Source organism: Lactuca serriola, chromosome 6 (assembly GCF_051521515.1).
Source record: "Lactuca serriola cultivar US96UC23 chromosome 6, Lser_US96UC23_V15, whole genome shotgun sequence".
In the NCBI taxonomy this organism is placed as follows: domain Eukaryota; kingdom Viridiplantae; phylum Streptophyta; class Magnoliopsida; order Asterales; family Asteraceae; genus Lactuca; species Lactuca serriola.
Window position 1 is genome coordinate 193,425,322 of NC_136413.1, and position 13,684 is coordinate 193,439,005.

The 13,684-nt window shown below is 36.3% G+C and overlaps 1 protein-coding gene across 1 annotated transcript; it reads right to left on the minus strand.

Annotated features, from left to right (window-relative positions):
* Positions 1-5,905: 5,905 nt before the first annotated feature.
* Positions 5,906-10,265, minus strand: LOC145057682 (protein PHOX1-like). The gene is made up of 3 exons (XM_079005551.1): positions 7,805-10,265; positions 6,649-6,883; positions 5,906-6,342 (listed from the first exon to the last, which is right to left on the minus strand). The coding sequence occupies exons 1-2, from the start codon at positions 9,855-9,857 to the stop codon at positions 6,729-6,731; spliced, it is 2,208 nt and encodes a 735-aa protein (XP_078861677.1). The 5' UTR covers positions 9,858-10,265; the 3' UTR covers positions 5,906-6,342; positions 6,649-6,728.
* Positions 10,266-13,684: the final 3,419 nt, after the last annotated feature.

Below are 13,684 nucleotides of genomic sequence, written 5' to 3' on the forward strand. Positions count from 1 at the left end.
ATGTGAATGATCTTGGTGATATTATAAATGAGACCTTAACAAAAAATGAACAAATCAAAATTTTGAAAAGAACTAAGAAGGCATCTAACTCTCAAAACAATTTTGCTGATATCGTAGATGATTCTGAAGATATTAGTGAAATTAAGGAGGAGGAAGTTGTTGATTGTTCTCAATTATCTGTCAATAATGTCACTTCAATGGCTAAGGGTAAAGAAATCTGTACTGATTCTTCGGTTAAAGTTGTCACTGATCAACCGTCATCTTCGAAAGTTCATGATCATGATCTGTAATTATCGGAGATAGTCAAACAGACAGTGATGATCACTACTAGAAAAACAGTCTTTTACGACGCTCATTGTGCGTCGTAAAACGCTCAGACGACGCGTAAATGCGCGTCAAGGAAGGCCCTGTCATAAAGAGAGACGACGCGCATTTACGACGCACGGTTATGACACGCAATGCGTATCAAGGAAGGCCCTGTCTTAAAGGAAGACGACACGCATTTGCGTGTCGTAACCTTACGACGCGCGTGTTTATGATACACAATGCGTATCAAGGAAGCCCCTGTCAAGAAAGGTCTTGTCATAAATGAAGACGACACACATTTATGCGTATCGTAAATTTAATTTTTTTTTAAAAAATTATTTATAGATTTACTGATTTTCAAATTAAATTTGCATTTTATGTCTCATAATAGAGAATAAAATATCATATACAAAAAATACAATACATTACACAAAAGTTAATATAATACAAATAATCATTCCAATAGTAGACAAATGTAACATTTCAACATTTTTTATATAATTAACTAAATTATTAGCCAAATTTCCTAAAATACCATCATACTTTTCTATGAAGAGCATTAACACTATTTTTTTCATCAAAAACTTCAAAACCTGCATAATTAAATTAATGTGTAATCAGCTATAGAAATTTGTGTGAGCATATGGATAATTCTCTATAAACACCACATAGAGGTATATAAGTGAAGTCAGAAGTCAGAACTGTAAGTAAGGCTAAAGATGCAGCAACTCACATTGAAAAGGTAATTTTACCTCCTCATCTCTTTCACCCATCAACTACAGTACATCAGAGTGCCTTCGTCTTAATGCTTCTAGTTCTACTTTTAGGTCAGACAACATACACTTTTGACCATAATTTTTCACACTGCACCAAAAAAAAAGCATATGAGATCAAAGGATAATATAGACATTTATCATCCAAAATGTATAACATAATGAAAAGAAAGGAAACTCTACCTCCTCTGTCAAATTAACCAACGCCTCAGCAAGAGAGTCGTGAATGGATTCCATGGATGCCTGAATGCTACAAATTAATACAAAACCCTTGATTTCATTGTTGTCCCTATTTTTTACCAAGCTTAAAGTACTTGATGGATCAGTCAAACCTGAATATGCGCCAGAGGAGATGGTTGGATGTGGTGAAGGATTATGATTGTGAGATCCTGTACCACCCGGGCAAGGCTAATGTCGTAGCCGACGCTTTGAGCCGCAGGACGAAGAGCTCCCCGATCCGAGGCATTTGTATGAGGTTGACGGTGATGAATCCGGTATTGGACTCCATCTGAGGGGCCCAGGCTGAGGCTGCGAGACCAGAGAACCGAAAGCGGGAGCGGGTTGTCGGGCAGGTGTCGGAGTTCGTTACCGATAGTCGGGGGCTTATGACGTTTCAGGGTCGGATTTGGGTACCGTTTGTGGGCGGGACGCATACCATTTTGATGGAGGAGGCTCATCGATCGAAGTTCTCGATCCATCCCGGGGCTACCAAGATGTATTTGGACCTAAAGAAGGAGTATTGGTGGCCCTATATGAAGAGGGATGTTGCTTGGTTCGTCGAGAGGTGCCTAACTTGTCGCCAAGTTAAGGCCGAGCACCAGCGTCCGCATGGTAAGCTGCAACCGTTGGAGATTCCTGAATGGAAGTGGGAACAGGTTACCATGGATTTTATCACCAAATTGCCAAGGACTGCGAGAGGAGTCGATGCAATTTGGGTGATTGTGGACAAGTTGACGAAGAGCGCTCATTTTCTTGCTATCAGTGAGAGCTCTTCTGCTGAGAGGTTGGCAGAGTTGTATGTGAGGGAGGTGGTATCGCGGCATGGGGTTCTGTTGTCGATTGTTTCAGATCGAGATGTGCGATTTACTTCCAGATTTTGGAAGAAGTTCCACGAGGAGTTAGGTACGAGGCTACATTTCAGTACCGCATACCACCCGCAGACGGACGGACAGAGTGAGCGGATGATTCAGACACTTGAGGACATGCTCCGAGCATGTGTTTTGGATTTTGGAGGGAGTTGGGACACCTATCTACCCTTGGTAGAGTTTTCGTACAACAACAGCCATCATTCGAGCATCGGTATGCCACCTTTTGAGTTGTTGTATGGGAGGAGATGTCATACCCCTATTTGCTGGGGTGAGGTAGGGCAACGCGTGATGGGTAGTACGGAGATAGTGCTTCAGACGACTGAGTAGATCCAGCAGGTCAGACAGAGGTTGTTGACTGCTCAGAGTCGCCAGAAAAGTTATGCGGACAGGCGTCGGTCCGAACTCGAGTTTCAGGTTGGTGACCTTGTACTCCTAAAGGTCTCTCCTTGGAAAGGAGTGATACGATTTAGGAAGAGGGGCAAGTTGGGACCCCGATACATTGGACCCTTCGGGGTAATTGCTAGGGTAGGCAGGGTAGCCTACCGGTTGGATCTACCTGCTGAATTGGGACAGATCCACGACACCTTTCATGTTTCTCAGTTGAGGAAATGCATCGCCGACGAGTCGGCCGTGGTGCCTTTGGATGATATTTAGGTGGATGCAGGCCTGAATTATGTGGAGAGGCCAGTGGCAATCAGGGATCGAAGGGTTAAGGTTCTGAGGAACAAGGAAGTACCCTTGGTACAAGTGCAGTGGCAACATCGGAAGGGGTCCGAGCTGACATGGGAGCCCGAGGCTGAGATGCGGGATCCGTATCCGAAGTTGTTTTCGGTATGAGACTTCGGGGACGAAGTCTGGTTCTAGTGGGGGAGAATTGTAACAACCCGAAAACCAGGTACCCTTCTATTTATCCCTTCATCCTTATTATGTTCTCTTTTAGGGTTGCATGATTAGCGAGTACGTTGGGCGTACAAGGTGTACGCTGTGCGTACTCGTGCACTTCATTTGGACGTGTTCACCCTCATGTACGCTAGGCGTACCCAAGGTTACGCGGGGCGTAACCGGTCCAGACCTAAAAACCCTAATTCTTTTGGAGGGCTATAAAAGGAATGTGTGGCTCGACTTCTCAGCCACCATCCCTCAGAGAGAAACCCTAAAGAGAGTGTGCAACCGTTCTTAGTCCATTTGTGAGTATTCTAAGCTTGGTGGTGCCATTTCAAGGTAGCAAAGGAGAAGAGGAGCTCATTGGGGAAGGCTAGAGGTGGTATTCAAGTGTAGATCTGAGCTTAGCAAAGGTTGAGGCTTCATTTCAAGGTAAAAAGCTCGGATCTTGTCCTATAGTTCTTGTAATATGCTTCATGTACCATTTTCTAGGGTTTTAGTCCCAAAGGTGGAGACTTTTGAGCAAATTGTCTCCATAAGCTTAGACCCTTCGTATTTCTGGTCTATTTTGAGTTGTAGACTCATAAAAATGCAATCTTGGCCGTGAACATTTCACCATGCATGAGATCTAGGCCCTTGAGTTGGAATAGAGTGATGTTATGAAGTGTTGGAGCCTTTACAGCCATGCCAAGGCTTAAAGGTCTCGACTTTATGGGTATAGACGCATAAACAGAGCCGGATCTAGAAGTTGGAGTAATGGCTTAACCGATTAAGACCAGAAATGAGGAATGCTAAAGTCTGATGGTTAGGCTAGGCGTAACTTCCAGTACGCGCAGCGTACTGGGTGGAGACCCCGATCCATGGATTGGCGATGTACGCCCCGCGTACATCAAGCAGTACGCCCCGCGTAATCGTAGTGTTGACTTTTGTTGACTTCTTAGGGTTTTGGTCAACATGAGGACTTTGGGTCAAGGAGGGGTAAAATGGTCTTTTACCCTCTGAGGATTTGTGTTAAGGGGTAAAAGTGTTGTTATGAAAGCCTTTGAGTATTAATATGATATTTTTATGATTAGGCGAGGTAGAGTCATCGTTGGATTTTGGGAGATAGCGAGTACGCGAGATCTTAGACTTTTCACGAGGTGAGTCATCTCACTATACGTACCTTGAGTGGTATTCTGAGTTGACCAGAGGGTCTTATGTGCTATGTATGAGATTATGTGTTATAGTTGAGATTTTATATTATGTGTTATTTGTATGTTGTATGACTATATGGACCGGATCGGAGGGTCCAACGATTCAGACCGGGTCAGAGGGCCCAATGAGCTATGACCGGACCGGAGGGTCCAACGAGCTGCGGGGCTGGAGGGTCCCGTTGAGACATCTTGACCGGAGGGTCGGGTTAGCCTCTGAGAGGCGTATTTGTGGTATGTGGTATATTGGGGAACTCACTAAGCATTATGCTTACAGTTGTTGTGTTTGATGTCTTAGGTACCAGCGAGGACCGTGGGAAGGCGACGGCTTGACTCGTACACACCCACACCGATGGAGTTCACTTTTGAGAGATCTTGGGAATTTGTTTTGGAAAACATTGTTGTTTCGGATTTGAAATTATGATGTGATATACATTTTGAGGTTTTAAAAATTAAAAATTTAATTGGATTTTACGTTGTTACAATTGTGTTGTATAAATATGTAAGAATGTATTAGTTTTAATAATTATTTTGCATTAAACTCATAATAAGTGAATTAATTCGTTTATTAAATTGTGAATATAGTATTTAAACTGTTAATTAATGATTTTATATACTTATTTGATTTAAAATGAATGATGATTACGACATTGCCACTTGTGGTTGGTGGTGTCGTGTTATAGTTGGTGGTGATAGTAGAGTTTGAGTTTAACTTATTTGAAATTTTGAATTATTGTAAAGTGAGTGGTATTAAGTTGTGTATTTTGTATATTAAACAATAAATGAATTATATTGAGTTGTATATTTTATATAAATTTTGTATTAAAATAAGAATGAATGTATGCATGAAAATATTAAATTATGTAATAATGAATAAATATATTTATTAAACTGTGGATATGATATTTTAAACTATGATGTCTTATACATGATATATTTTTTTTAAAGAAATCTAAAATTTAGAAAAAGAAAAATAGTTGAATTTGTCAAGGCATAGATCTATTTTTTTTATTAGAATTTTTTATATTTGATTGCAAAAATAAAATTGTATGTATTAAAAAGTATTACCAAAGAAATGAGAATTACAATGTTTGTTTTACTAAGTTGTCAATACAGCCAGAAAATGTCATTGCATTTGGTGTTAGTCCAGAGAATTACAATGTTTGTTTTATTAAAAGTTGTTAATACAACCAGAAAATGTTATTGCATTTGGTGTTAGTCGGGCGGAGGTCCAACGATGGTCTGGCGGCTACCAACAAGTGACAAGTAGTCGTAAATTAGGGAATGCGAAGGTTTTTTTAATATAAGATTAATGTTTGATTTGTCTAAAGTGTCCTTAATGAAAACATTTAAAAAAAATAATCTTTTAGGTTATTAAAAAAAATTGTTCTCAATTGAACCACTCCCGATATATATATAATCGGGACACGGCGGGTCAAGGCGAGGATAACTCACTGACGGCCCCGAACCCGATGACTACCCGTTACCTGATTTGCAAATTATCAGGTTTCGGATTACCCCATCGGGTTGGGTTTTTTTTTGTGATCCCTAACCAACCAAAATGTTGTTAAAACAAAGACTTCCAACTAACCCTAATCATTTGCCTACTAATCCTAACCGATACTTTGATCTGGGCTATTGTGAAACAAGAAACAAAGAAGAAATGTTGACAAAAATAATCATATCGTATATCCTTAACAAACAAAGCAAATTACAAAAACAATGCACAATTTGCAAGCCTATTTGCTCCCATGAGCAAAGAGAATGAGAAGCCTATAACAAATGAAGAATGAACGTCTTACACTAGACTTTTCTTGACAATACTCAAATCTGTGAACAAAACTACTATCCAATAATTAATACAAAAAATAAAACCAAACCCGTGTAGTCTCGGAATACTTTAATCAATCAATCCCACAGTATAGAGTATAGACTATAGAGTATACCACCAAAGTCCAAACCAATGAATAAATGGGCTTCTGGCCACTTATCGGAACCCTTTTTGTCCTTGAAATAAACAAATAAAAAAAAGAAACACAAACGCTTCGGCTTCTTTCACCTCCAATAGCAGAAAAGAAATCGACAATGAATCTACAAAGAAACCTGTAAAATACATCAATTGTATATAATTTCAATCATCAATCTAACTCAATGTACAAATACACACAAAACAAGATATGACATGACATAACAATACATTTATAAAAGATTTAATCCTTATTCTGCTATGACTTCACCTAAAACATCCATATTAGTTTAAACTATGAATCGAGGGCATTGACGTGTTTTGCATAGAGATGAGGAGGGCACTCATGTCTTTTGGACAAATATGTGAAGGTCATGCCATTTTCTTTTTTATGAGTAGACACAAAGAAACAAGATTAAGAGATAAAAGATTAGCAAACTTACATGAGAGAGAACCAGTGCAGTGATATAGCTGCTGCTCTAAATCACATAAATAAACCAAGGGTAAAAACGGAAATGTCAATTCAATGATGTTCCATTTCCATGTGAGAATGCAATTTTGAGACGCGACGCCTAAAGAGTGGTTCGAGGCGAAAAGATGGAACACCAGTCTGCCATCTTTTAACCTCATACATCTCATTCCATGCTTGAACTATTTCATCAATTTTAAAACCAAGACCTGAAAATTACTCATACAAATAAGCAACTAAACTAACTATATCATTCTCTAAATAAACTATACACTAAATCATATATATATATATATATATATAAATATGTTTCCTTTTACTTCTAGACTTTTACCATGTTTAGAATCTTTTTTTACAATTTTGCCCCTTATCTGAACACAAGTTTATGCATCGATTGTTTTGGTCCCTGGAACCTTGAAATAAGGACTAGAATCATAAAAGTCTCAGGGACCAAAAACGAAAACAAACCTTGAAATAAGGACCAAACTTGAAAAATGTTTTAATTTTGGACTAAACATGATAAAATCAGAATAACACAGGGACCATTTTTTTGTGATTTACTCCAAACTACAATATGTGCTTTTTCATTTTTACAATGTTTACTACACAACTGAAACCTTTTTCAATGTATATCGACTTTGGCCCCTGAAACCTTGAAATAAAGATATAAAACTTGAACTAGGAACAAAAATCACAAAGTCCCAGGGACCAAAACTGATACAAAACATTGAAATAAGGGCCAAAACTGCTTTTTTTCATAACTTTATACTAAACACAAAACCACAGAAACCATTTTTTTATAAGTTACTCTAAGCTATAAGAATACATATAATTATTAATTGAATAAAATCTTTTGACCAGGTTACACAAATGGTCCCTGTGCTTTCTAACTTTCACTGTATTTAGTCAAAAACTAAAACCTTTTTTTCAATTTTGATCCGTATTTCAAGGTCTCATATCGATTTTAGTCCCTTACACTTTTCATATCAATTGTGAACCTTATGTCAACCAAAATCGATATGAAACCTTGAAATAAGAAATTCAACTTTGGACTAAATATGGTAAAAAAAAAAAAAAACAGAAAAGCACAAGGACTTTTTTGTAATTTACTCTAAACTTGTCTAAATTACCTGCAGAAGCTGTTCCATTTGAGCAGTGATTCTTTATAATTACTGCAAGATCTGTTGGTGATGCACCCGCAAGCTCAAATTTTTCAACAGAAGCAGCTAAAGATTCTTCCCATGCTGACAAATCCATTTTGAATTCAACAACAGATCTTTCATAAAGCAAAGTCCCCCATAAAATATACATCTGAGATCTCAAATGAGCAGCCTGTTCAGCAGCTTCATCAGTAGACACTTCTTTCAAGAACCCCTCCAATCCCAATTTTACCAAATCGTCCCTATACTTATCATACAAACTCAATCCATTCAGCCTTTGTTCTTCCAGCTCTTCCCAAATCTGCATTCCATGTTCCATGCTGTCTTCAGCTTTATTGTAAAGCTCCAAGATTTTTGCATCTAAACTTGTTTTTGTTCCAACTGCATAACTCCATGAAAGCTTTGCTTGTTCAAACTGTTGTTGACCAAGTGCAAGAAACCCTTCGAAAAAATCAGGTTTGATCTTTAGAGCTTCTTCATATCTTCTTCCTGCTTTTACATATTCCTTTTCTGCCCATTCGTATCCTGTTTTCACCTTTTCATGTTTTGATTCGTTCGTTCCATCTTCTGCAAAGATAACCCACTTTCTTGCTTTGTTCATGTGAACATTCCCCCAATTGAACAACCCTAAAGCAGCCATTTCTTGGAACTTTCCTCCTGCAATATCAAAAAGCTTTTGGGCATCTTCAGTGGTGACAGTTTCTTCAATTGCTTCTGCATATACATCCATTCCTAGCTCATGAAGATCCAAATATGAATCAGATTCAAATCCCACATGATCTTTGAACATTCTTGCAAATCGGACAATCCAGTCCTCTACACATGTTGTGACTTTCTCTACTTCCTTGATTTGTGAGATTTGTGACATTTGTCCAATGTTTCCGTTCTCTGAAACACTAGATTTTAAGCTATTGGTGTTGTGGAATCCATCATTTGTGAACCCTTCGTATGATGGCTCTTTATCTGGACTAACTTCTACTAAGTATAGTCTCAAAGAGCCTTGAGGATCACTTGAAGCTTCAGCTAACCTCAATTCAGATGTAGTTGTGATAGTAATCAAATCGCCTTCTTGATCTTTGTATTTTATAAGAACACCTTCTAAACCAGGAAAACGATCCCACACTATCTCCCTTACAAAACCAATGCTGCAATCAGAAGGTAATTGTGCTGACCTTATGTCATCTCCAAGCACCAACTTCACTGTCCTTGTGGCAACTATTTCTTCTTTTATACCATTTGTACCCTCAACCTTCTTCTCTTCAACATGATTGGCCCTTTTGTCCCTAACTCTCTTAACCTTGTTCTTTCTGTCCTTAGCATCTTCACCTTTGATTTCCTTGGATTCTTCACTCTTGCTTTCTGTAACTTCTTCAATCTTGCTGTTATTGCCATTTTCAACATCTTTTCTGTCAACCCTATTGTTCTTCCTTCTTTTCGGCTTCTCTTTCAGCACTTTGACAACCTTCACTGCAGAAGGATCATTAGATTCATGTGATAGAACAGCTTCAATGTCTTCAAGTTTCAGCCCCTTTCCTTGAATTGCCTTTTTAACTGAATCTTCAATCTCATGAGCTGTGACATTGTTAGGCTCCATACCCAACACAAGTCTAACATCTCTCAATGCCCATTCAAACTTATTCAAAGTTTCATAGCACTTAGCTCTCTTCAACAAAGCCTTGCTGTACTTAGGAGCAACTTCAAGAGCTAAATTGCATTCGTGTATTGCTCTTGGATACTCCCCAATACCCATCTGCATATAACAACCAGCCATATTCGTTCGTAAAGAAGCAACATCTATATGATTTCCAGGTAATAACTTTAGGGCCTTTTCATATTTCAACATCGCCCCCTCGTTATCACGCTTTTGGAACAGTTTATTCCCTTCTTCCTTCAACTCCTGAGACATTTGAATGAAGACAGCTGTATCTTCATCGATTTGTTTCGAACTTCGTTCTGCTTTGTTCTGTTTCACAACTTTCTCAACTCCAGCCTGTAACTTCTTCTTACCCGTAGGTTTCCCCATTTATACTCCAAATAATTAGCACTAAACCCTCGAAACTATATAACCAGTTTACCCCTTTCTAATCACAAATTCCCCAAACCCAAGCTTGATGAATCTTATATCGAATTTATTCAACTAACTACAAATTCAATAGCATAAGATTGCTATCGAAATTCTCAAATGAATACAAAATTCAAACGGAAATCCGTATAAAACCAAAAGGAAACAATAACAGGAAGGATGAAGAAATATGTATGTATAATGATTTCGAACCTGAATTTGATTCGCTCTGTATAAACAAGGAAGAAACAGCAGAGCGAATCCCTAATCGATTGCGGCTTTCGAGGAAAGAATGTTTTTGGGAAGAAAAGCGCGATGTTGGTCTGACCTGACTCCTGAGGGCTGACGCTGAGATAGTAGAACGACACCGTGTAGCTCCGGGTTGAACGGGTTATAAGACCCAATCTCACAACAAGAGCGTGCATTACCCACTTGTCTTATTTGCTTTTTTTTTAAAGCATAATAGTTTTTCTTTTTAACTTGTCTTGGCGAAAAGAAATATAGTGGCTTTTTTTTTCTTGGATGAAGTTTCTATCAAAAAGAAATATAATGTGTTCATTAAAGTTGCGGGTTATGTCAATATTGTAAATCTTTTATTAAAAAAAATTGTCTTACCTAAATGTGTATGACAATAAAATTTGATTATATATACCGGTTGAGAAATGGTCAAACACCATGTTTAAAACATACTTAATTAAAGACACCTACCTACTCTAACTAGAACATGTGTTTTTAAAATTATGTTTGGTATTGTAAAATCAACTAGGTTACACGCCGTGTTTGCCACCCCTAGATAGTTTTTGTTGTCATTGGTAATTTTGATTGGTGCATATATATAAGATGAATAATTTATCAGTAATAACTAATAACCAATAAGGAAGAGACAATTAAACAATATTTTTATTTAACACCTTTCTTTTTATTGGTAAGCAACAAATATTTTCAGTTAATACCTTTCTTTTTATTTGTAAGCAACAATGGCACCGCATCCTATTCATATGAAAATATTGGGGAATGGTAAAACTTATGTGACGCCTATGTGGCATCAAATTTTCATTGGCAAAAACATCACGACACCGTTCAGCCTTATAAAATAGAATATTTTATTTTGGGATTTTGATTTTATCATCTTTTAATTTAAGTTTCATTTAATCATATGACAACTATTAAACAGAAAGAAAAAAAAAAAAAAAAAAAAAAAAAAAAAAAAAAAAAAAAAAAAAAAAGGATGGGTATTTTTTGTTTATGGCTACGGAGGTACTGGTAAAACTTTTCTTTGAAAGACATTATATGCATCTATAAGATCTAAAGGTGAAATCGTGTTAAATGTTGTTTCAACTGGTATTGTTTCATTATTACTAACAGGATGTAGAACAACACACTCATGCTTTATAATTTCTCTAAATCTTACCAATGATTTATTTTGTTCTTTTTCAACAGACAATGATGTAGCTGATTGTTAAAAAGAACATCATTGATTATATGGACGAGACATCTATGATTCATAAGCATGCATTTGAAGCTTTGGATCGTTCTTTGAAGGATATATTGAGTTGTGATCTTCGTAGCAACTTAAAAATTGCCGTTTGGAGGAAAAGCAAATGTTTTTGGATGCGAATTTAGACAAATTCTACTAGTTGTTCCTAATGAAAGCATGCAAGACATTATTAATGCTTATTTAAGTTCCTCATACATTTAGTCAAGTTAATGCTTCTTTAAGTTCCTCATACATTTAGTCAAATTGCAAAGTCTTAACATCAAAAAAAAAAAACAAAAAACAAATAAACATGAGGTTAAGTGTTCTAACATTTGATATTCAATAAACAGAGACTTCAGCAAAATGGATTTTGGATATAGGCAATGTTTTAAAAACTGGGTTTTTAGCTAAACCGGTCCTGGTTTAACCGTCAGTTCAACTGGTTTTCCGATTTTTTATGTATTTTTTATTTGTCTACATATATATTATTATATAAAACCAAGAATCTAACATTCACAAGTTCAAATATTAAAAATACATATGACAAAAATTTGTAGATCAATCGAAACACTTTAAAAAAAATGTACTGCCATAAGTTTTACATCAATGCAAATACATCCAAAAAGAACATAAAATGTAATACTGAAACAAAAAATATAGTTCTAGATGAAAAGTAGTGCATCAAGTTCATATCAAATTACGGATTTTGAGACATTGGAGTGTTATTTGCATCAATCTCACGATCGCTTGGTAGATGAAATATGACAGTTTCTTTTTCTACAGTATAAAAGAACAATGTTAACGTCCCATAATAGATTAATAATAAACTAAAATTACAACTCTAAGTTAATATTTATGGAAAAAAATGTTACCTTGTGTTTGAGAAGTTGATTCATGCTCTTGCTCATCATACATATTTTCTAAATCATTGTAATCAAGTTTTCCTTCCGACCAGAAGTTCATCTTATCAATACATTCATAGTTAATAGGATCCTAAGACCTTTTATTAACCTTGAGTCTACAAAATCATTCACAAAAAAAAATTGTGAAAGTAAAATGACATTGCTATTAAATAAATATTTTATTATAATATAATGTATTTATTTTTTAAATGCAAGTTGTAGTGCACAAATACAAGATCATTTAGTCTTTGATGTTCCAACTAATTCCTCTTGTATGTGTGAATCATTTCAAAGACACTCTAATTACGATCACAGTCGGAAGAAGATGTGGTTTGACTTATTATTCATAGCAAATTTTTGTAATATCGAAGTATCTCCGCCAAATAACTTTCACCACTCATCTACAAATGAAATGGTTAGAAAAAAAATATTTCACAATAATATAGTTAATAATAGTATACAAAAGTTAAATGTTATCTAGATGAGTACTAGTACGAGAAGCAACGGCACTAAATATACCAAAAAGTACCTTCACTGTCACGAAACTTGCCTAGAGACAGTGTAAGATCTAAAATGCTTGTACCGGAAAAATTATTCTCAACCATATCGAGAACACCTTGAAACACATCTCTCTTATAACAAACATTCTCATGATTATACTGAAAAAATGGATTCAACCAATACGCTGCACAATGAATGCTTTTTCTTAACATTCTATCCCAACGACGATCATTTATGTCAGTATAAGGCTTGTATAATTCTTTCTTCTTAAATAATTCATTTACCCCTCTTCTTGCCTGACACATTCCCTCATAAACATAACCCAATGCAGGTTTTTCATCTGAATCACATAACCGCAAAAGCCTTAACAAAGGAGTCATCACTTTTACCGTAATCAAACAATTTTTCCAAAAATTTCGTTCAAGACAATTTCTTTACATTCAATCGTATTTTTTCACTTTCAACATCTTCTTAAAGTCGTTAGATATGACCATTGCTTGTAAATCGACTTTATGGTCATACAAACTTTTCAATGCAATACATACAGTACCAAAACTAGTAGCACTTGGACGGATGATTTATGTCCAACCATCTTTTTTTCTTAACCAATTCAAGGGCCACTTATGATTGTAAATAAAAACAGTAACCCTAGACGCAAGAGTGACCAAACGTTTTACATTATCCAATTCCGAAACATCCTTTATTACAAGATTAAGACAATGTGCTACATATGGAGACCAAGTAATAAAAGGATATCTTTCACATAGGTTATTACCAGCAAATTTATAATTGGCAACATTGTCAGTAAATGTGAACCACATTCGTGTGTCCTACCATTTCAACAATCTCAGCAAACAAATTACACAAATCTAAAGCATTATTCTCTATATCAGATGCATCAACAGATT

What these genes read in the sequence shown, in the direction of transcription:
- LOC145057682 (XM_079005551.1), bottom strand. Translation starts at nt 9,857, where the DNA reads ATGGGGAAACCTACGGGTAAGAAGAAGTTACAGGCTGGAGTTGAGAAA. An exon ending in AAATGGAACAGCTTCTGCAG is followed by an intron (nt 6,884 to 7,804) that starts GTAATTTAGACA and finishes AGTAATTTTCAG; the next exon opens with GTCTTGGTTTTAAAATTGAT.